Source organism: Anopheles cruzii, chromosome 2 (assembly GCF_943734635.1).
Source record: "Anopheles cruzii chromosome 2, idAnoCruzAS_RS32_06, whole genome shotgun sequence".
In the NCBI taxonomy this organism is placed as follows: Eukaryota; Metazoa; Arthropoda; class Insecta; order Diptera; family Culicidae; genus Anopheles; species Anopheles cruzii.
In genome coordinates, this window is record NC_069144.1 from 58,904,304 (window position 1) to 58,928,849 (window position 24,546).

The following is a 24,546-nucleotide window of genomic DNA, read 5'->3' on the forward strand; positions in this document are numbered from 1 at the left end:
CGAATTCGTCGTTCGAGCAGCTGTCAGACAGCTAGAGTGAGACAGAGCACAACATTCGCGGTGCTGTTCTGCTAGCAGAGACTGTCAAAACGCGAAAAGGTGCACAAAACATTGTCCCTCTGCTGCGATAGTTTGTACTTGGTCCTGTGTTGTTTTTTCGAACACAACACGGCTACCAATTTCCCCATCCCGTGTGATACCGTGCTTGATAGTTAGTGCTCTCCAGAGTGTTCACGCTTTGCTAGTGACCCTTACCGTTCGGCCCGGATAAAGCCAGGTGAATCATCCGCCAGGAGTGCCACACACGCCTACACACAGTTTGCTGGAGGTGAAACCTCACCAACCAGCCGTCCATCGTCATCGTCGCAATAGGCAATTCCCCACACCCTTTTCCATCTTGTGACTACTGCAACTTCAGCAACAGTGCACCGCCTGCAACTCAGAGAATCTGTGGGGTGTGTTTCCTTCCGGCCGTCCGGATTTCCTGCACTGCAACAAAGGCTACGGAACTCTCGTTCAACGCACCGAACCTATAGTGTCCCCATTATGTCGTGCTAGTGACTTCACAGTGCTCCTGGGGCTGTTGCACCTTCGAAACGGTTCCATATTTGGGTGCACATTAAGGTCTGTGCTGAGCCACCATTCGTAGCAACCGTTGTTAACGTGAAAGTTTCTTGTTCGTGAGCAAAATCAAAGCAAACATATTGTGTGTGCCGAGCGCACGCCAATCTGTCATCTGCCTTCTAGAGTTGGTCGCTTCGCGTGCGAGATCAATCCAGTTTTACTATCGACCGTCAATTACCAGCAGCCTCGTGATTGCCTTGCGTGTATCGGTTTCGTGATTAGCCACTGCGAGCAGATAGTGTTCGCCGTTCGCGGATCACCGTAGGCGACGAGAGAATACATACGTCAGTCACCAACGTGCTAATATCTTCGCCCCCCGTCGTTCGTCAACGTCGTTAGTGCCCGTGAAAGTCGCCTACCGCCGAGACCGCAGCATGTCGTCCGCACTGGAGGAAGAGCAGCACCTGCGGGAATGTGAATCTTACATTCAGACGCACCGCATTCTGCGGCTGCTGAAGGAGTGCATCGTGCAGCTGTGCCTGTCACGGCCCGAGAACCCGATCGTCTTCCTGCGGCAGTACTTCCAGCAGCTAGAACGGGTAGGTAGCCTTTTTCCCCTTTTTCGAGGTCAACGTAGCAACCGTGCGCAGAAAATGGCTAGTTGAACATTTCATTAGCCTTTCATTTCAACATTATTTCAACTTTGCGTTATTCGCATTTTATGACACACAGATCATTCTAGATGGAGTGACGGAGCTGTCAAATTCGAATAAAAATATAAACCCAATTTTCGCATGTCGCGGCAAGAAGAAAGAGAATGTTTTTCAAAATAAAAATAATGGCACCGCTTTTGGTGGGGTTGCGCCACCGTCACACGATTGATGCGGCGTACACTTTTGCTTTGCAACACCCCCCCGTCCCCATTCGGGATGTGACCTTGTGGCAACGTGTGCAATAACTGCGTTTCTATATGGCCAGCCTCACGATCACGATCGCGCCGCTTGCAGTGCGTCACAGATACGCACACACATACGGGCAAGTTGATTGGTCGGGAGAAATAGGAATCGATTGATTCTTGATTGACTCGCGGTGCAATTTGTATCGAAAATCACCACCCTATTCCCCCTTCGGGGAAGCAAAGCCCTTAATTGTGTTGCAAAAGCCCGCGGCCACCCGAGCCGGCCTCTCATAAATTGGTAATAATTTCCCGTTCCCGTGCCTGCTTTGGAGGGGCATTATCATGCCGTGTGTCCAAAGGTTACGAAATCGTCATACCCGACCCGAGTTTCGATCGGCGTGTCGGTGGGACATGCAACCGTTCGCGTTATCAGCGCTACCGGATCTCGGTGTGTGGCCAGTTGCTTTGGGTACTTCGTCGGGACTTCCATTGGGGACCGTGACGAAAATGATGGTGAAAGTCGAACTTATCACGAAATGCTCGAGATGTCACCTGTTGGCTGTGTTCGATCAAGTAAAGATAAATGCCATTTTACGAGCTTCCTTTACGATAAGCGATAGAATGTTTTACATTTCCTGTATGCCTTTAAAACTATCGACTTGAATTTCGCACACAAGAACCAATTGTAAATGTATTTCTAACTCATTCATTATTTAAGTTAAATTCGATATCGTTTAATAGGAAAAATAGGTGAGAGATACGCTGACGAATGTGCCAAAAAGACGGAGAAATCTTGCAATTAAAACTGCATAATTTATTCAAAATGAGTGCCGCCTACACGGGGCGTGAAAGGGGAGGTGTTACCTAACGAAACGTAACCACTTCAATTTGGAACTTTGGTGCTTTCTACGAAATGAATATGCAAACACATTATTCGAGAGATCCCTTCGCATTTCGTACGAACCACTTTTACTAAAATGGTTCTACTTTGCACTTAGCGTACTCGGCCTCATTTCTCTACAAAGGAATGGTTCACGTTTTCCGATGCACCACCGGCCGGGGATGTCAAGGATGGCGCACACTGCAGCTTGTTAATCTTATCGTACCCCGCTGCTTTACCCTCGACGACGACGCGGGGTTTTTATCGGTCAGATCGGACGAGGGCGACGATCGAAAATCGAAGTCGGGAACGGGCTTTTACCTATCTACCTGCTGCACCCTTCTCTATCAGCGAATCGATGGAAGTGATTATTTCGCCATGCGCGCCGCCAAGCGCCTCCCGCTGGGGGAAACATGAGACCTGATACGCCCTGTCTCTGGTCGACTGGCCGCTCTTTCCCCTTTGATAAGACGTGGGCAAATATTTGCATTCACGTGCGACAAGGATCTCGGACGGTTTTCAATCCGATCGCAGCTCCGTATCGATTATTAGATAAAATGCCTTTTGAAGGTGCGAATTTTCCTCCAACGCAATTGGGCCTGTGGATGCCACCGGCCACAGTTGGTCCAGTGTTGTTGGGCGCTTTAGTGTGCCCGTTGTGATTAAATTAAAGCCACCTAGCCACTCTGCTACGCGATGGGCAATCAGCTCACGAGTCGGCTCGCTACACTGTTTGGCATTGAAACGTCCACCACAACAACCGAAGTCCGGAGTGAACAGAAGGACCAGCTACCTGGTGTGCAGGCACCAGAGAAACGGCACCAATCACGCGGAGTCCAGACCACAACCGGTCCCTCCGGCAGGCTCAATCGTGTCCGTTCGTTTTTCCTCCCATCGTCCCGGGATTCGTCGAAGCACGACGATGATGCCCCGGGTAGCAGACGAAGGTTCCGCTTCTACACGGTGGTGCGCCGCCGTCGACCGGAATCGGCCGTGACGGGTGATGCTGACACAAATCGAGCGTTACTGCTGCCCGGTGGCCAAGGCAACCAGCGGACGAATCAATGGATACATCGGCTCCCGGGAGACACCGTTGTCAAGGATTACGGTTCCACCGGTACCGGAGAGGTAGCCCAATCCGACCGTGCCTTAGATGCATCGTTAACCGAGGGTACCCAGGTACGGCATTACGATTCGCCCCGTTTTTTTTTGGACCCTGTTTGGCCATTACGTAAAACTTTTCTAATCATTTCGTGCTCAAATTACGGTCTGTCAATCTCAGCGAAAAGGTTTTCAATTATTAGTTCCATTAAGTGGTGATTTGTGCAAACTTTTCCCACAGCAGGAGGGGACCTGTTGCTTCCTGTTGTGCCGCGATGGCGCATTGAACGAAGCGGTTGTGGTTGTTGCGTATCCATTTAGCTTTCCAAGCTGAATCTGGACAAAGCTTTTCACCGTCGCCGTCATTACTGATTGGCGGTGCTCGAAAGCTTCGGGTCGCTTTTGCTTCCCCCGGAAGGGAGCTTTCTTTGAGCGAGAGAGGGCGCCGAACCTCGCGTTTTCCTTCGGCCACTTTTGTTGTCCTCGGAGAGAGAGAGAGCGGGCTCTCGGTGTGGCTGGCTGTGACGTCAACGAGTTTTCGCGCCCGCGTTCTAACACACACGTGCGTTTTCCCGAGTTTTCCGATAAGGTCACCACACCACACATCGACCGACCGTTCGGTGGCCGGCTCTGTGATCGTGCAAATCACTCGCTCACTCTCTGAAGGTCATCGGAGAGCGGGCCGTGTGGCAATTTTGGCGCTGAAGGCAACGTGGGATTACTGCTTTCCTGTGTCCTTCGGAGACGCTACAAAAGGAATCCATCGGGTGCGGCCCAAGGAACAGGTGTGTGTGTGTGTGGCGTGTGGCCTCAGCATAAGTGCGGTTATGTGGAAACGACGTCAATGTCAATGTTGCCATTCGATTACACACTCCCCGCGGTATATTGTTGTCGGTAATGATGCTCCCGGTGCCGCGTTCGCTCTCTCTCTCTCGCTCATATTCGGACTTCCACTTCGAAGCATCTGGTTTCCGGCGTCGTCATCGTCGTCGGTTCATCTTCCCCGAATCGCGCCACCGCCGAGTCCAGTGCAGAAGTGACACTCGCCGCGTTCAGGCCGTTCAGACGCCGACATCGCGCCCGCGTTCTGTGTTCCCTCCGTGCAGAAGAGTCCTTTCCCGAGTCGAGTCGGTCAGTGGCGCGTCGGCCGGTTTTGTCGAAGGAGTATCCTGTCCCGTCCGTGCGTGTCTGTTGTGCGTTTGTTTGCTGATCGCTTTTCGGACCGTAAAAAAGGTTTTACTTTTGGAAAGCAGCCGCTCCGGTTTCCGGTGGCTTTGGTCGCTGCGATTGTTATCTAATCGATGGTGAAGTTCTGGTGCGTCGAGAAGTGTCGGGCCGTCTAGAACATATTTACATTAAATTCATTCGCAATAGAATGTTTGGTGTGTCAAGAGGTCAATGTTAGGCGCCAAAATGCCTGGGGAGGGAAACAACTGCTCCACATTCGCTGTTCATGACCCGCATTTGCTCGCTTCCGAATTCCGAGTGCGATTGTTGTTGCGGTTTCGGCCCTTCGCTCGCGCTCTACATACGAGACTTCCTCCGAATGGTGGCCATAACTATTAACCATTAGCATCCCAAATCGGTCCGCTCGTGGCGGCCAGGACGACGCCTTTGCGGGAAAGTCTAATTTATTCGTCGCCAAACCATTCGGCGCCTCGAGCCGAGCGTAAGGATTGGCACCCCGATCGGTTGTGACGTGGATCGGGCTATTTTTATCCTAATGTCCCGTGTTACGTGTGATGAAGAAACGGGAACTACGGGAACTACGGTACAAGCTGTTGCCGGTGCGACGTCATTAACCGGCTGCGGTGTGTTTCGTCACCAAGCACTAGGCACGCGTTATCCTGCCGTGCCGTGTTTAGTCCGGTAATTAATCATTCGCTTACTGAACCACACCGGCGGGGAACTCACGCCTGGTGGTCCCCTTTCTCGGTCATTTGTTGAACTCATTTTCCCACTCTGGGGGGGGAATGTTGCGGTCCATACTGTGGTGGGCACCCTACAGTCAAACTAATTCAGGTGCCACCGGCACGCGAAACGGCACGTGGCTCAACAGCACCGGAAAGTGTCGGAAAATCTTTTGGCGCCCCCCTTGAGGTCTTTGGCGCCCCCCTGGTCTTAATTTTTGAGGTCACAAGCCCGCCCGGCCGCCTATTTATTGTGGCAACTTTGGGCGAAGAACAATAAATTGTCGCAGTTCTCCCCCGCCCAGGGTCTTTGTTCTTTGGCGCCCAATAAAGAAGTGTCGCAGAAGTGTTTCCGTTGCGCAAAAAACTTGGTTTCGGTTGATGGAGTGGCGTAAGTTAATGATTTAAATAGGCCACAGAACACCTATGTTTTGCCGGGGGGACCGTAAAAACCCGTATCGTTCATGTGCTGGCCGCTATGTTATTAGGAAACTTTGATTGGTATCATTTGGGTTCAGGAAAATTCTAACGATTTTCGCGCCTTTAGAAAATGGCACACATTTCTATTTAACCAACATGAGAATGGTGCAAAAATTCTCCTTTATTAAGCCATTCGTTGCGTGCAATTAATTTCACGTAGCCCACTGGTTGACGTGCAGGGTACAAGCGACATGACGCCACGGCGCAAATCACTTGGAAATTCAAAGCCTCTGTCCCGAGGGCGGTTGGCTTTGTTTTGGTTTAATAGAACACCCTCGGGGGCGTCGGTGGCTTTTGTGGAGAGTGCTGCTCCGCGATGAAAGCCTTGTTTACAAGCGGCCACAGCATCTGTCCCCCGTGACATTGTCTGTGCTTTCGGAAGAAGTTTCCACTGTAGAGTAAGACATGGCGCGCAACGGAAGCACGTACGCTGTGAATCACAAGGTTCTTGGAATGTTGTCCTCTTAAGCGACGCCCAAGCAAATCGATCGTAACTAACTTTCTTGAAAAGTATACCGAAGAGCTGGTTGTGGCATTCATTAAGCACAAACCGAGTTCATTAACGGTCAAAGTCATTACCAAAAAACGAAGTGCCTTTCCATATTCCAGCGCGCTTTTGGTTGGAGCGATTTCAATTATCACTGAAATAAATGGGGTCCTCGAAAAGGGGGACCTGGGGAAAGAATTCGGAGGTGACGGTGACAGACACCGTGAGAACATGAGTGTCTGGCCGTCGTCCTTATTATTGTTGCATCAGCCCCAATCATTCTACCGTTTACAATTGATTCCCTTCGGAAGGTCGCACCGAGCGAGTTCCCGCCAATCAGTTACGGGAAAAGCAATAAAAATACATCAATATTAATGTACAGTGGATGACGAAAAGAAGTTTAGTTTAAGAACACAAAAGATTTCGGGAAATACAAGGATGAACACTTTGCTTTAGTCAATCCAAAATCAATCAAAAACACTATATAAGATGTGTAAATGATAGTTTTGCTGTATCCAGGGACGATTGAAAAAGAGAAAAGTATTAGTCAAACATATTTGGAACAAGCTAAATTTCTCTTCGGCGAAAACAAGTTTAGTATCCGCTCAGACATTCTGAAGCCAAACATTCTCAGGAATCAACATCATGAATGGCCACAGTGGGTTCTCAGTGGGCTTTTCTCAGTGGGCCGCTCTTTTTTTCGAATTGGCCTTGGCTAGGTGCGGAATTTGGTTGTAAACAAGGCCAGATTTGTCTACATTCTGTAGACTATGTCGAATGACATGCACGAAAGGGAGTTCTTTACCACCTGATTTTGGGTTTTGTCGAATATTTTCGGTCGGACAGACAGGCAGAAGGGTTTGTGGAGGAGATATTCAGTATAAGAGCTTTAGTTTGATGAATACGATCTTCGTTTTCATAACCCTTGATTATTTAATCGATTTTTGCCTCATTTGGGTCGAATATTTCTGCAATATCATTGTTTGTTTCACCACTAAAACTCGTATTAATAAGCTTTCGACCTTCTTCATTAGTTCGTTTCGAGTTCCGAGGTTTTCGCCGTCGTACAAGCTGAGAAACAGCATAACGTCTTGTGAATTGTTTACCGTGCGTTTGTCGGCCTCAATTCTGCATTTTGAATATGAAAACATGTAAAAAAAACTCTAAATTTAATTTAATCCCCCAAATTTTGCTTTTAGCACCTCAACCTAATATTCAACGTCTCAAAAGAGCGATTCAAAAAGAAATTATTCAAATGTTCAGTAGCTAAACTTCTTTTTGCCATCGCCACGTTAGGTTTGATTGGAAACCTTTTTGCACCTCACCTCACTGGCACTTTCTGGCACAGGGTCTGCAGTGCAAGGCGCGTGGCAAAGTTCCGCTTTCCCCTTGGGGCATGGAGACGCCTGGTGTTCGGTGAATTTGGTCCGATCGAAATCGATTCGAATGATGGGCGATGATATAACATTCTAGCGAATGTGGCATCATCATTTGATACTGCCGGCCGCAGGCGGCAAAGTTGAGATGAAAAAACAATAACCATCTATTCTGATTCTTGTCCTTGACCCCCGGCCGTAATGCAATCTGCTGTCACGCAGCAATCGGTGTCTTATCGTCTCCGGCGTACGCTTGAACTGAGTTGTGTTTTCGAGTCCATAAATCAAATGTTTATTGCTGCGTTCCAGTGGGGAAGACAGTTTTCTGGTTCGGTGGCCACAAAACACTCTTTGTTGGAAGGTGGTCAAATATTGCGCATTACTTTGGGTGAGTCCTTCCCGGAAAGGGACAGGGCTTCAAAGACATTTCTGGAGGCAGGACGAGAATGCGTACGCACAGAATGAAGTTACGCCGGTAACTTTTGTGCGGTTGCTAATTCAATATAGTTGAAAGTTTGTCCGCCAATATTGAGCCCCCAAGACCGTTTCCTGTGTCCGTGTGGAGTGTCCGCTTTTTCCCTCCCCCCCGGGTCCAGCAAAGAAGGCACGGGTTGCAAATGCGATTGAAATGCGGTGCTCTACAATGTTGGGAGTCTGTTCTTGATGCCCTCCTGGTGCTCTTGTCCGAACTTTCTCACTTCCTTCCGTGATAAATCCGGCGCAGAAGAATGGAGGCTCTATTGAACGTCGGGTCGGGTGTCTTGCTCTACGAGCTGGGCTTGCGTTGGCACTGTCTTTCCCTCCCGGGAACCGGGGAGTGCATAATCTGCTGGTGCTGCCTGGTGTGCCTTATCATGCCGTCCGTCCGTGGCCGGCTTCGGGCCACTGCTGCTACTGCTCCTGCTGCCCTTCAAAAGGGGTTACGTCGGCAGCACGACGGCCTGTGGATGATTCGTGGGAAATTGTTTCCTTTTTTATGAAACCCTGCAGTTGGCACAGCCGGAACCCCGGGAACCGGGAAGGGCGCGTGCGGGGAAGCGTGTGTAACCGAGTGTAAATGGCACGGGCGGCTGGTGCGACTGGTGCATTGTGCATCCGAGGGCCTGAAACCCCAAACAGCTGTCAGTTCGGGCCGAGGCCAAGAGGGGTTCACTTTAATCGGATCATAACGGCCACACAGGGACGTGAATCGATTTTTCACCGTTTATCACCACCCATACGTCGCTGGGGCTCACGTGTGACGAGTGAATTGTTTAAATAATTCACCCAAGTGACGCCCCCGGGGGTTTGTGGCCAGCTTGCGAAACAATATTTCGCGCGGGTCGCGCTTTGGAAAACTGAAACCAAAGCCCCCGGCAAAGGATGATGGCAATTTCGTGGTTCCAAAATAATCGATACTGAATACGCGTGGTGGGAAGCCGCGCCAGGATGGGTTGGCGGAACGGGTCACGGCTCTTGTTTACAGAGAGCCGTCCATTAACGCAACTTAACTGTGGCGGTGAAGGAAGTTTCCCCACGGCCAGGGGGCATCGCAATAAAACCAATTGATCCCCCTCGGCCGCGAGAGAGAAAGGCCCGATGACCACGCCACGTGGAACTGTAGCGAGGATGATGTTTATTGATTGGCGGGGACCCTTTTTGCGGACCCGCGATCCGGTGGAATAAACATTTTCATTGAAGCGCGACAGTTTGGGAAAATTAAAATGAACCGCCGGAGGTAAGTGAAACCAGTTTGTGATTGATGGAAGCGGGCGCCGCCGGTGGCCACTCTCCGGTCGCTCCGAGATTAAAGAGAGGATCGGGTGAGATGAAAGGATAGCACGTCGTTGGCGGCGCCGTTCGGAATGATGATTAGGTGTCGGGGCAGGCAAAGGCACAGGGCCCCTACCGATTGACAAAGCTATTCCGGGGATCGTGTCGCTCGCTGCGAGATGATGGACATCCTTTTCTCCCGGCAGAGGGTTATTTTTCCTGCTCTTTAATAATCATCTTTTGCTGCAATTTGTTGACAAATCTATTTTAAAGGGTCCCGCATTTAAAGTCCGCCATCTGCTTGTTGAGGACAATGTTTTCCAAATGAAGCGCATTTTTTACTTCGACGGCCTTCATTCCGACGGACCTTCGGAAGTAGCTCCTCCTCCGTTGTCGGTCCATTTTTGCAATCTGTTTTTAATTGATTTATCCCCACGCCGTCGCTGCGACAATAATTTAAGTTTTCTAATCGAATAACGGCCAGACCCGGGCCGACCACGGGTAAATCATGCTGTGCGTGGTTGTGAATCGTAATTTATCGCGCCCATCGCGTCCGGGGCGTGAAGTGAGTGGAAAATAATTGGCCGTGACGTGCGGGACGCAATTTTTTACGCTCCCCGGCAATGAGAAATTGAAATTTTTTACACACTCTTTTTCACGCCATCGCCACCACGCGGCTCGCGGCTTATTAATCTTCCGCTTTCGTCCTGTCCCGAGACGCAAGGCGTAATATTATATCCGCAAACTGACACGCGCGCCAAAAAGCAACGCGAAATTGCGGGATCTAAATCACGCTTAAAGCCACCGAAATGCTCTAAAGCTCGTCAAAATTTAAAGAAAAATTTGGGAAAATAATATCCTTCGGTTCCTTTAGACTCAGATTGGGCCTTTCAAGTGAAAAGTAAAAAAAAAAGTTCAACACAAGGGACGATCACGAGACGAGTGCGCGCAAACATGTTGACTCTGCCGCTGGTAAGTGTGTGTGTTCTTTCGGCCCCCGGGGGGCCTTTCGGGGATACTCCCCGGCCTTCGCCCGTTCGAGGGTGGAAAATTCACATAAATTTTCCAATCGATCTAATCTGACGTCCCAACATATTAGCCTTCGCCGGCTCTGTGGCTGGCCGGCCGGCCGGCCGTGAATATCCGCGTGATGCTAAAATATTGTTTTCTTTTCTTCTTTTTTTATGCTCTCTCCGCAGGTAAGTCCGCGTTGTTGCTTCTTCCGAGTTCTCTGTCTCCCCCGTCCGAGAGGAGTCAATATTTACACGGCCGTTATCCAAACAACGCGAGCCACGGGAGATACCTCTCCGGTTCACTGCGTGCGCCACTCTACCAGGAATACTATTTCGGAACGGCCCCCAGGAGGCCCCGCGAAGAGGTCTGGTTGCTGGTCTGCGCCGCAAGAAGTAACACAAAGTGTCTGTGGCCGCTGCGTCCGCGGATCATCATCATTCGAGCCACGAGACAGCGCGGAAACTAGAATTTACCGATGGCGTGGCCCGTCGGCGTGGATAGATTAATGGAGCATTAGATGGAGTATTTATTAGGCCCTGTGTGGTGGCCGCCACGGGACTTTGCTCGTGATCGTGCGTGATCGTTCCGCGATCTCATTAAAATTCCTTCCAGGCGATTCCAGACAGTCCCATTCAGATGCCCTCCCTGCCGCGTGATGAGGTTTATTGTTTTTGCCACACCATGGCACTGGACACTCTGGCACTGGCCACCGGATGGTGGTCGATCAACTGCCGAACACACACACACGAACCGTCCGTGTCCGTGTTGCAAGGATGATTGCTTCCGTTCCATTTTGGAAATGGAACTGCACATTTCCGGCCATCATTAGCCCGTGTGTTCGTGTGTTACTCGTGGCTCGTTCCGGAAGTCCTTGTTACCCACCCGTGGGAGCAAATAAGAGGACGCAGCAGCGTGTGTCGGGTGCGCGGTGAAATGGAAACATCATAACGAGAGTGGTGCTCCATGTTTTTTTGCAGTGTATCCGATGTCCGGTCCGGTCCCGTAACACTGCTCCCTTTTTTCAAGGTCACCACGACTACACGACGGAGGACCCCTGACATCCGCTTCGGCATCAATTGTTGCACAAACCGAGCCGCTGAGCATCCGGCTATTGATCCGGTCCGGTCCGACCTTTTGGTGCCATCCTTTTTGGCAAATCCGACATTCTGATGGACATTGGGAGTCGCCCAGAGTGACCGACCCCGTTGTACGGTGATTTAATTTTATGAGCTCACAACTTGAGCGATGAAGTGGCCGCCGCCACAGTAAACCGCCATAAATTCATTACGATTGCGGGCTGACGCCGTCTGACGGACGAAACGGACTCTCGGACTACGGGGCCGCGTATGATGATTTAATGGCACCGGCGCCCGTTGTGGAGCACTGGACACGGCTGGCACTAATTTAACCAAGGGGAGGTCAATTAATCCCCGCCCCGGGATCGGTACATTAGCTTTGATGGGCTCGCTCTATGGGGCAATATTTGTGACGATTCTCGTTACCGGCCATCAACCGGTGTAAGGAATTGGCAGCCCCCGAGTCCGAGTCTCCTTATGAGATGTAAATAACGGCATCCGATTACAGACACACACGGTCCAATGGAGGCGCGCTCAAGATGTTTCCCTCCGGGCGATAACAGCTGCCCGTGACACGAACCCACACTGTCACACGCGCTTGATGGAATTAGTCCGAAGCCCCCCCCCCCGTCCGCCCGTCCGGCGGCGGCATGTGGAATCGATCGAGACGAGGGCGGACCGCACCTCGTTATGTGTTGGTTGGCGCAGAGTGGCGGCGAGTAACGGCTCTTGACAAGTGTGTCACACCTACAGCACAACGCCACTATCTGGTCCTGGGTGGGCGGCGGCCGGGGGGGGCCTTCGTGTTGGTTGGTGTTGGTGACGCGTTAGTGACCCGACCCGACCGACCGACCGACCGGTCGCAAAACCCGAACGCTCGCAGCAGCAGCAACAGTCGTCGGGTGGCTCGTTTCTTGAACGGATCTTGCTGCGGACCGTAACGACGGATCGTCCGCGCTTAGTCGCGCCAAAGGTACGCACGCGGTAGCACGTGTCCACCGAGAAGTGTTTACTACTTTGTAGTGTAGTGTGCCACAAATTGAATTAGTCGTCGTCCGCGGGAAGTGCCTGGAAGGCAGTCGGACTCCCGATCGGATCGAAGAAATAAACTGTCAACCGGTGATTTGATTTGTGGGCGACAAATGTCCAGCCAGGAATTCGCGCCCGTTTAATGGGCCACTTGGCGAAATAATTATTTATTTATTTACTTAACTTCCAACGCGCTGTTCCTGAACGCGAAGGGTCGTAATCGGGTCGGCCACGATCGGTGCGAATGTTTCGGAGTTTCGTGGTTCGGAAGCAACCGATCGTCGTAAAGCAGCGAACGATCGGCCAAGTAGCGCCAAGTGCAGTGTGGCTCTAAAAATACATTTCTCTGGCCGGCGCCGTTTGGAGGGAAGCAGAGCATCTTCGCGGCGTAGTCGTAATCCGGCCGTCGGCGCGCGGTGGTTCAGTGTGTGACAAAAGCGAGAGAGAGGGTTGGCAGAGACCGCGTAGAATTTCACGGACTGCACCAAAGTGCCAAAGTCCGGAAAGAGTATCGGAAACGAGTGCCATCAGATCGATCGATCGAATCGACTGCCATCATCGCCCGTCCGTCCGTTCCCGGAACACCCGCCCGTCCGTCAACACACAGAATGAGCGAGGTTAGCGCCGCAATACGCTGTCCAAATACGCTGTTGGTCGTTGATATGATTAGATTAAGTAACCTTTCGACCGACCGGTGATGGTGATCAATCTGACGCTCGTGACGTGCCCGAGCAAGCGAGCGAAAGTGATAACGGGCGTGATGGAGGCGCCTGGTGGACCGGCACAATCTGAGTGCCTGTCAGAGCCTTGCGGGCGAGCGTTTGTGACGTGTGGAGTGTGTGACAGACTTTTGCTGCGACAGGATTAAATCATGCGGCCACTCTTCGAACGCCGAACGTTCGGTTCGGCACGGTGCCAGAAATTTAATTTTAATCTTTCAACACGGGCAGGTTGTTGAACGCCGACACACCTGTCCCCCGGACTTTGGGTTCGATTCACGACGAAGTTATTACATTTTCCACCAAAGGATCGGCGACCGATCGCACCGTCATTGTGTAACGCACGCGGGGAGGGGCGGACAAGCTCAAGTCCACATTCCAACCGACCTGGCGCTGGCGGCCATCGACAGGAGAAGTAGACAGGACAGGGTATTTTTAGTTCGTCCACGCCATTCGTCCTATTCCGTGCTTTTGTGTGTTCCGCCGTGGGGCGCTGCTGATCTTTTCGCACCGTCTCGCCTCGCCGCGGTTTAATGGCGTTGACATGGACAAATGTCCGGCGGTCCGGTCCGTTTCATTGGCACCGACAGCTGCCGCTTCTGTGTGCGCCATGGAGTTTTGTTGTTTACATTGTTTCTCGATCGACGCACGGCACAAACAATATTTGAACGGCGGCCAGGATCGGGTCGCGACACGAAATGCCAATTAAATTTCAAAACGCCCATTGAGGATCCTACGCATTAATTACGCGGCCGATTTGGTGAAAATTCCCGCCGCGGTGGTCGGAAATGAAGTTGTCCGCCCACGGGAACCTTCCGTTTCTTCGCTGTCAACGCGGCTGCGTCTCGTGGTCGTCCCCCGAACGGCAGCCAACAGATGTCTGAGTGCCTTCATAAATTAGCTTCAATTGTAGTCCATCTGGGCCAGCGGGAAGTGGACGAAAAAAGTGGTATGAAGATGGCCAGCGCACCCGGTTGTCTTAATAAAAGTGTCTCTCCGGAGCAGCAGCACTCCGAAGCGGCAATCTTTGGCCTCCGGCACCACCACCATATGGTTTGATTGCCATTAACGATGGTGGTGGTGGCCTGCGTCATAACGCGTTCAGGCGCGCTGCTGCTTGTTGGGATGGTTGTCGAAATTTGAAACACCTGGCCCCGCTGCTTATCGAAGCAATAAACCGTCGTCGTGCGGTGGCCATATTTTCCTAGAGAGCGCGCGCACTCGGTGGCCATCTTCAGGCAGAAGAGGACACATTGTCGCCCTAACGACCGGGGGCCATACCGGGCCCAATGAAGGCCGCTGGCGAAATCGTGCCGCATGCGACACACAGACCAGTTCTCCCCCAAAACAGACACTCTTGTGTGTGTGTCTGCGGTGGCAAATGAAATTCCGGGTGCCCGCTTCTTCCGGAAGCTTGTCTTTCGTGGCCCCTGGAAACAACCTGTTGTCGAATGAAGAACCCCGATTCCAATTTGACGGGTTTTACGGGCTTCGTCGTCGTCGTCGCCGAGGGAGCGAATCATCGACGACACGCGAACCGCGTCACACGCTTGTCCCATAATTGTGCCCCGGTGACGTGACGTGAGCTGATTGTGGTCAAACATTTTTCTAATCACTCGTCAAACAATTAGCGCACGCAGACGATCCGGCGATCCGTTCTTCTTCCGGCCGCCAACACATTAGAACGTCGTTCACCGATGTCCCCGTAAATGAATTGGTGCGTCAAAGGGGTCGTGGCCGGTGTGGGAACTCGATTTGGTTGATTAAATTATTGATTCCCTCTTTTCGTAAAGCGCGTTCTTCAAGCAAATTCTTGGAAGATGTGCTGTCTTCACGCTTGTCACGGCACGGCTGGCCACCAGGCCGAGACCGAGAAGGAGCGAGCGCTCCGTTACTTATGCCAAGTCACCACGGTTCCGAAAAGGGCTGGCTGGCGTGTGCTAAATATAGCGGGGCGTACTTACGTTTTAATAACCCGGTCGGTCATGTAATGAACTTTCATTTTACTCCATTTAGGTCTGGGCCATTCTGGGTCTTGGGTCGCTCTGGGTGTATAAAAATAAAGGTGGTCCAACGCGCGGAGTCCGAGCGCCGGATGTGGAGAAAAGACGAGCCAATCGACCGTTATGGCAAGGGATAAGGAGCTTTCATTCTGCGTCGAACCATTGTGTGGCCACGCTACGCTGAATAGTGTGTTGAATGTGCTGGGCTGTGCTCCGAGGCGAGTTCTGAGGCGGGTTCCGAGCAAAGATTACATTTATTTAAATACCTCACACGAGGCCCGATAGGCGGCCGTAACTGATACCCGTTCGCTCATAATGCTCACTGACTGAAGGCCACCGGCACCAGTAAGTGTGGACACTTGACATGCGATTGAACGTGACCGCTGCTTTCGGAAGACAAATGGGCCCTCACTTCGAGCGCGATGAATCAAAAGTTTGACACACGGACCGTGATTGAGTAAATGAACCGCCCGACTTGGTATCTTGTATGCGGGCGCGCCCAGTGCCAGTGGCAGGGCAGGAACATGTGGTCCATCTTCCAGCGCGCGACGGCGCGCAATGGCCGGATATCCCACTCAGTTGTCCGCTCTCATCAGTCGCGTTGTTGTTTTGCGTCCCACACTCTCTTGGCCTCGGTGCTCGCTTGTCTTGCCTTATACGACACGTGACATGTGCTAATTTTTCGTCGCCGCCGAGTGGGTTGGGTCCCGCGGGGTCCCAAGTGGGCACGCCCGCGACGTCAACCTCTTGTTGATGGTGGTCGTGAAAGGAAACCTAAAACACCATTAAATAAACGTGCTATTATGACCCCGGGAGACTAATTTTGGGAACCCACCCGATTCATCAACCATGGGCCGGTTAAGTGATCCCATCATCTCTACACGCTGGAAGGCCGGTCCTCGCGGAGAGAATTGACCAAAAAGTTGATTCAATCATGCTCGATCTCGTGTTTTAAAGTCGCAGCAATAGACCCCAAAGACCGCGGACCGGTGACGGATGATGAATGGGGCACAATTAATCAACAACCAGTTCGTGCAGTCGGTCCGTCCGCGAATCCACCGCCGCGCGGATTAAGACAAATGAGTGTCTAATCAATCTCTTTCCGGTTCATTATTCCGGCGGTCCAACTCCGGCGTGTAAATAAGCACGTTTCTTAGCCCTTCTTGCTTACAGGTTCACTGGATGTTGTTTCAAAGTTTTACGCCCCTTAAAGCCTAGCTTTTCGGTGTTCGGGTTTTGTGGCTGGACTTTGCGCCGGCACCTGCAACAAGTTGTGGCCCAGAGTTTTGTCCTACGAAAGCTCTGTAGTTTATTTTGCCCGACTCACAGTCGGCCCACTTTGAAAGAAGTTACCGAAGTCTGCCCGGAGCTGGATGAATAATTCACGTGACACGGGATTAAATATCCCATGAGGTCACCACTCGGGCGTCCGGTTCTAGGCAAGAGATGGCCGGAGAAAAGATCTCAAGCCCCGTTCTCGGGAGTCGGGCGTTTCGGAATCGGATTTCGGTCGAGTGTGACGTGTTAATTAGTCGGGCGCGCCACTCGACTCGGACTCGGTTCGGACCGATAAAACAGTGCGTCCCGTTTCAATAGTGAATTACTTATTGTCAGTGCGCAGCACAAACGTCGGACGCCCAGACTTGGGGTTTGTTACAGCAACAATCGGCAACACCGACGGACGGAAGGCCGGAACGCGGGTAGAATGTGGTAAACATATGTTGTGGCGTTGTTTGCTGTTTTTTGCATACCGGACGCGCCCCAGCGGACAAGCGACACCGGTCTCGGAACACTATTTAGAAGAACAATATTTACTTCATCAATATTGCGTGCTTTCGCCTTTCGCTTGCTCATCTGTCGTGTGGCCACTTTGTGGCGACGATTGCCGTTCCCGTCATATTTTAATATTTTCCTTTGCCAAACACCCGCTCCGGCCGCCGGGGGACATATTGCTAAAATAGATGTTCGCGCAAACTAGCGTCCCGCGTGAGGATGCGATGCGGTCTTGCGTGTCTAAAATTGGTCATTTCTCGCCAGAAACCACACCGGGTCGACGATAACAAATAGTTCCTTTAATAGACTCGGGCGGGCGCCTTCGACAGAAGTGGCAAATCATTTTCCCACCCGAGGTGGGCCTCGGCCTCGGCTGGGTTAAGTTGTGGAAACTCTGTCAGAAGCGACTGGTCCCGGGAGCCCCCAAGGGAGTTCCAAAATAGTAATCAGTCACGCAAGCAGCAGATGGCGCAGGGCCGAGCGTTGGACCGAGAAAGTACTTTACGGGCCCTCGCCCTGGTTCCCTCGCACACACACGCCGCCGGTGGGTGAAGGTTAAGGGTCAAGGATGGCCCACAAAATTGTGAGTTTTAAACGGTCGAAAAAGAGCCGTGGTGAACCGTGAAACTGCTGCAACAGGTTTTTTCGTGCCGGACCGGAGAAAGGGACCCCTATCGATCCGGTCCCCGGGGGTGTGTTGTTCGAGTGCGTAAGGCTACTTAAGATTTTATACACAGTGGCCAAAGGTCTGAGTGGGGAGTAAATATTTGCGCCGATGAGATGCTGTAAACAAACATGAGAATCTGGATCCGCTCCCCGGATCGGATACCCCGCGGAACGGGGTTCCATTATTCACGCGGAGCGGATTTTTTCTGTGGCCGTGGCCTCGCGTTGTTTGTTTGGAACCCTCTGAAATGTTAATCTCAATGACTTTCTCTTTCTCTCTCTCTCTCGCACAGGAGCAAGCGAAGCTGGATGCGAGTAAGCAGGCGGCCACACCGGACGATCTGGACGATCTGAGTCCGATGCCACAGACCACGGCGCCGCCGGTGCGGCGCCGCGGTGGCATCTCGGCCGAGCCGGTCACCGAGGAGGACGCGACCAGCTACGTGAAGAAAGTGGTCCCGAAGGACTACAAAACGATGGCCGCGCTGTCGAAGGCGATCGCAAAGAACGTGCTGTTTTCGCACCTGGACGAGAACGAGCGGTCGGACATCTTCGACGCCATGTTCCCGTGCACCTTCCTGCCCGGCGACCCGATCATCCAGCAGGGCGACGAGGGGGACAACTTTTACGTCATCGACATCGGCGAAGTTGAGGTAAGGAATCGAGGGTTGTGGTTGCTGCGTAATTCCCGAAGCCAAACAAACAATCCGTCAGCACGGGCGAGGGGCCTAAATTGCATTCGATCAAATTTCCGCCGCGGCCATCCCGCGGTCTGGTGTAAAATTTTATGGTGCCGCCGCGCCGCGGAAATGAGTAAACAAACACAAGATGCGTGCAAATTTAAGTTCTCGTCTGGCACCCCCGCGCCTGGGTGCGGTTCTGACCTCCTCCTGTGCGAGTTGGAACAGCTGGCCGGGGGCTGTTTGTTGTGGCTAATTAATGGAGAGGAATCTTGCGTCCTTCCCTTGACCCGGTTCTTCACGTTGCGCCCGTGCAATTTTGCGGGTTTTTTTGTGGCCGCCCCCTTGCGGTCCGTTCTAGGGCATTGTTGGGGCGCAGATAACGTCTGGTCGGTTTACACGGTTCAGTAAATACGGTTCCCGGGGGCTGGCAGATAGCCTGGCAGACCCCCGTCTGGCTGGATTCGGTGCTGGATCTTTTGAATTTCACGAAAAGTTATCAACCCGAACCGATTCCAGCCGGTGCTTTCGCCTCACTTATCCGATAACCCCTGAAATTATCCCTCCTAAGTCACGTCGAGCCGCATCGGAATGATTGGGCCGTCGAGCCCCGGCCAGATTGGTCGAACCCCGCTCTCAGACCCCGGCTTACATCACAAATGAGGTTTGGCTTACTAGTCGAAGGGGCTCGGTAAACGTTTACTGGCCACTTTATTCCCCGCCGTTGCGGTTGCGGTCACTTGACCGACCGTAAGATGGGGTTTGTCACTCTGCCCCCGGACGGGAGCCGGACGCCCCGGCCGGTTGGAAATCACCGGTCCGCACAAACAATCAGAGACCCGAGGCCGATTATCTGATTGGGCGGGCGCGCCCGCGTCCGGACGGCGGAAAGGAGGCCATTTGATTTGCCGTCGTTTCAATTAGAACTTTCCGGTCCGGTCAGGATTTGTTGTGAAGCGAAAGAGGCCACCACCGTTTCATCACACCCAACGCGGCCCTTAAGCGGAGATTAAAATTGTCGTTCGCAGCCAAAACTTTCCTTTTGACCTTTTCGCCTCCCGTGGCTTCGGGGCTTGGGGTTTAAAATGGCCACCGTGTACAGATGGGAGCACAAAACGAAAACTTTTTCTAATTAAAAGTTCACCCACACAATGAACCGGAGTCGAGGGAGGACGTGGGCCGGCCGCCAAACACATATGTTCCGTTCCGGTTGGGAGCGGCCCACGAAACGTCAAATGGCAATGTTTTATGTGTCTCTCGGAGGGTAAATTACGACCCAGCATAATAATAATGGGACCTGTGCTCATTAGTTTGAGGCCCTCCCGTCCGTTAGGTTTGACCGCACCGAAAAAAACACAAAAAACTCACTCCTCGGTTGCGTGTCCATTTGCAGGTCTTTGTAAATAGCGAACAGGTGACGACCATCAGCGAGGGCGGTAGCTTCGGTGAGCTGGCCCTCATCTACGGTACGCCCCGTGCGGCCACCGTCCGTGCCAAAACCGACGTCAAGCTGTGGGGCATCGACCGGGACTCGTACCGGCGCATCCTGATGGGCTCGACGATCCGCAAGCGCAAGATGTACGAGGAGTTCCTGTCTCGAGTGTCCATCCTAGGTACGGGAGTCCGGGGCTAGGTGGTCCGGGGTGCTCCGGTGTTTGAGTGACGCTAATCGAGTGTGTTGTTTCCGCAGAGAGCCTCGACAAGTGGGAACGGCTGACGGTGGCGGACGCCCTGGAACCGGTGAGCTTCGAGGACAGCGAAACGATCGTACGGCAGGGCGAACCCGGCAACGACTTCTACATCATCGTCGAAGGCTGTGCCACCGTCATGCAGAAGCGGGGCGAGGTAAGACACCCATCACTGGAACTGGACCCTCCGCGGGACTAATTCACTTCTTTTCGATTCCCGCAGAACGAAGAGGCCGCGGAAGTGGGCCGGCTCGGACCGAGCGATTACTTTGGCGAGATTGCACTGCTGCTGGACCGGCCCCGGGCCGCCACCGTCATTGCGCGCGGGCCACTCAAGTGCGTCAAGCTGGACCGTGCCCGGTTCGAGCGGGTCCTCGGGCTGTGCGCCGACATCCTGAAGCGCAACATAACGCAGTACAACAGCTTCGTTTCGCTGTCGGTCTGAAGTGGTCACATCCACACGTCCCGGAAGCCACCACCACCCAACCGGACCGTGGCGTGGCGGCCGCCTTCTTTTGTCGCGAACCCTTTGATTTTTTTGGTCGTCGCCCCCGTGTTGCCAGAGGACGCCGCGCATTACAGCTTAGAAAGAAACACCCATTTCGTGGTCAGTTTGTTGGGTCAGCGACTGGAAAATGACTGGACCCCCCCCCGCTTGAGGGCCGCTGGTGTAGCTTTTGTTCTTCACTTCCCCTTTTTTAGTGGGAAACCCGAAATTCGATGCAGATTGTGCGGACTAAAATACCGTTTACAGAGTATCATTTTATAAGCATATCCAATCACTTCGGGAAGGGACGTGGCCTGCCGCAGGACGGGCCCAAGGACGGGCACACAAACAGACCCCTTTCGGAGAAGATAACCCCGACGAGTCATGGCCACAGCCCGTTCCGTTTTCTCTCGCCCGGTGCGGGGCGAATAGTTTACTTAAAAAGTCACAGCGGAACGACGGACCTGGAATGCCGTCGAGACCGCCGAGAAAGTGTCCGATTGTGTCCGTTTTGTTTTTTAACCCAACCAATGTATTAAACAGAAACACCACGCGAAGCGTTCGGGGACACAGAGAGAGAAAGAGAGAGAGATCGGGGTAGGAAAAATTATCAGCTAGGGTCGCAGAGAGAAAGAGAGAGAGATTTTGCACCATTTGTATCATAAACGTCCTGTTCTTTGTTTCCCCTATTAACGTCTTTTTAGAGAGTAATGAAATTTTAAGTTATTTATAACCCGCGTGCGGTTCCGGCCCGGCCCGGGAACTGTAAGGAAAACGGGCACGGGGACGATCCGTGCCAGAAGCGATACAATTAAGGGACAGGCACAGAGAGAGAGAGAGAGGGGCGAGCGAAAGATGATAAGTAGCAGAAGTGATTAGCCATTTTGGGCATTTTTGTATTTGGTGCGAATTTGCGGTGGCCGTGGCATGTGAAGTTAAACCTAAAACCAGACACACGAACACCTACCTACAATTCCGCCTAAGAAGTGGCCAACACCATAACGCAAACGAAGCACAATTGAAACCGCGAACTGCGCGGAATCCCCCGAAATGGAAAAAGGGCACACGAAAATCCACGATCACAGGAACACAGGAACACAGGAATCAAAAACACAGGTACATTACGTTGGTGTCGTTTTAAACGTGTTGTTTCCACATTTGGTGTCAGTATGTCCGTTGATGTGTGTGTGTGTAAAACGGCGGGACGAAGGACGAGCCGCTAGACGTTTTTTAACTAACCCATTTCTGACTCTGTCTGTCTGTCTGTCTGTTTGTCTGTCGGTCTGTGACCGCGTTCCGTGCGCGGTGCGATCGCGCGGATTATAAGCGTAAAATGGGCATACTTTTGCGAATAAGCGATCTTCGTGTTTCTGTATCTGTAAGGAAGGAACTGAGAGTAAGGAACTGAGATGTGGTTCGTTGAGGTGAACTGCTGACGCGGAAAGGACGTGCCACATAGACGTGGCACCGTGGGGGGACGTGATCATTCATTACACACCACAACACCACACACACAGCACAGTGTCCCGCTTCCCGATGTGATGTGTTCCACCTTTGAATGCAATCCGATCAATATGCGGGCGGAGAGCGGTTTACTAAAGTTACTTAATCAACCTTGGAATGTGAGTCTTTGCACTGAGCGATCGCAATTGGAGGGAACTGGTCTTGACTGTTTGATCTTTCTGTACGCTTTCTCTCGGTACGCTTCAATGTCCCCGTGACCCGTGATCGGTTCCCTACCGCGCCGGTGTGTAAGCTATTTTAATTTAAAACTTCCCCTTCAAACCCACATCTGACCCGATGGCATGACGATGATGGAGAGCACCGCAGCATGTTAGCCGTGGCAAAGTTTAGCAGTTAGATAAGGCTGGACCTTTTTCGTATAAATACATTCACATCACACACACAACAACAACCACAACCACACAGGCTCACGCGTCGTCGGGGTGTAGAGGATCTTTTGTAGGTAATTTCGAACTCTCCGCTCTGGTAGTATGGTGGCCACCCACTTTGCCTTCAACTACTTCCCTTTCACTATTCCGTGTCTGCTGTTCGATGGCGCAAACTCTTCTCAAGCCGCGCCTCAAGCCGCCGCTGCGCCTATTGTGTAGAGTAGTGTCGAGTTCCCGAAAGTTCTCTGTCTAAGAGGGACTAAGGTTTCGGATTAGAATCGAACCACGCGGCAGCGGAGGACAAAACCCCACTCCCAAGGTAGGATCAGCCAAGGATCATCACTCTGCTTCTTCTTCGTTCCGTAGGATCCATAGGATCTGCTAGCCCGATAGGTCACTTTAATCCGTAACCCAAATCTATGCCAAATTAACGCTACTTCCGCTATCGCGTTCGCCGTACTTTCCTAGAGATTAGTGAAAACGATCGCGCAGTTAGTTTTTCGAACGTTAGATCGACTTAGAGAAGATCGCAACATCGACACAGTTTGTTGGGTTGTACTTTTTCGAACCTTGTCGTTGAACGGTGGCGTAGTGAAGGACACAGGAGAAGAGCGCAGAACAATAGTAAGCAAGATTCGTACGATCAAGTGTCGATCGGTCGGAGGCAAACCACATAATCATCTCCATCACTAGCAGCAGCAGCAGCAAAACGAATCACTTTGGGCTTTGTTTTTCGTCTGTAGATTTACGGAATAATTGTTCCCTACCGGAAAAAGAACTACCGGAAGGATACGAGACAGACGGACAGAGGTACGCGCGCGGCCGAGAGTGTGATACGCCGAGCGGGGAGAGGCAAACGTGTATTAAGTGAATGTGTATGAATAAAAAGCAAACAAATACAACACGACCGCGCTAGGGTAGGATTGTTTGAGAACCAGCTTTTATTCAGTTCTCTACAACAACTGTTCCAGTGTGATAACTTCGGCGTCAGGGATCGTATCGAACACGGGCTCGCCACGCTCGTTACGGTACTGATCGAACCGCATCCGCGAGATTTCCTGCATGCCCAGCTGGCGCAGCAACTGCGCCGAGGCCGAGGCCGTAGCATCGGCCGTAAAGGCGTCGAACGTGGCGCTCTTGGCCAGCAGCAGCTGTTCCTGCACCAGCCGGCGGGCGATCGAGCGACCACGGAACGCGGGATGAACGGCCAGGCAGTGCAGATTGTAGCACGGTCGCGATCCCCGAGCCCCCGGCAGACTCCGATCCGAGACCATCTTTAGGAACGCCATAACGTCGGTAAACTTTTGCGTCTCGACCGTCACCTGCAGGGCGGCATGCGAGGGACCACCGATCGCGATACCGACCACCGGCGCCGCCGCCGCGTTGCTGCCCAGTTCCGGATCGTTGAGCGTTGCGAGCGTCACCGTGCCCTGGTCGAGGAAGGCCAAGGAGTTTTCCAGATCGTCCACCGTCACCTCCCGGCCGTACCGATAGGCGAGCGTGAGCGGTTCCTCCGGGTAGAAGAACTCGGTTAACGCTTTTCGGGCCGCATCGCGATTTCTGCGCGTCGCTACACTGTACACGATCGACGAGGCTTTATTGCTGGACGACATTCGGGAACAGACTGGCAGTGGATGGGCTTTGATTCACACACTCGAGGTGTACTCGAGGCCGTGGGAAAACGGCTGTGCGAACGCATGGGAACACGATCGATCGATCGATTGTAATCGCACGGGCATTGCGTGCCGCCGCACGTCGTTCCTTATGCGTGAATCGGCCATATCGATCAGTCGATCGGGGGCCTTCACTTTTGGTGGTAAGTTGTGAGCGCCTTTTCCGGCCAATGGGGCGCGTTAATACAATGCACATAAATTCCGCCATTCGTGTGGAACCCGGAAAATGTGTCCGATTATTGCGAAAGGGAAAAGGGAAAACAATTCTGTGCTCCAGAGCAAAGTAGCCATGACTACTAAATGTCAAACTCGCTCAAGTGGGATAGTCTCCTAGCAACACAGATCGGATCGTAGTAGGCTTCCCGACTATGGTGCACTTTTCGCTGTGGTGAGATATG

General features: G+C 52.3%; 2 protein-coding genes across 2 annotated transcripts; one reads left to right on the forward strand and one right to left on the reverse strand.

Moving 5' to 3' along the window:
* The first annotated feature begins 790 nt into the window (after positions 1-790).
* LOC128268229 (cAMP-dependent protein kinase type I regulatory subunit) lies at positions 791-23,377 on the forward strand. Its single transcript, XM_053005267.1, has 5 exons — positions 791-1,163; positions 18,022-18,381; positions 19,802-20,021; positions 20,099-20,253; positions 20,320-23,377. The coding sequence occupies exons 1-5, from the start codon at positions 999-1,001 to the stop codon at positions 20,539-20,541; spliced, it is 1,122 nt and encodes a 373-aa protein (XP_052861227.1). The 5' UTR covers positions 791-998; the 3' UTR covers positions 20,542-23,377.
* Positions 23,378-23,428: 51 nt separating this feature from the next.
* On the reverse strand, positions 23,429-24,100 carry LOC128277404 (uncharacterized). Its single transcript, XM_053015858.1, has one exon. The coding sequence runs from the start codon at positions 24,086-24,088 to the stop codon at positions 23,429-23,431; it is 660 nt and encodes a 219-aa protein (XP_052871818.1). The 5' UTR covers positions 24,089-24,100.
* Positions 24,101-24,546: the final 446 nt, after the last annotated feature.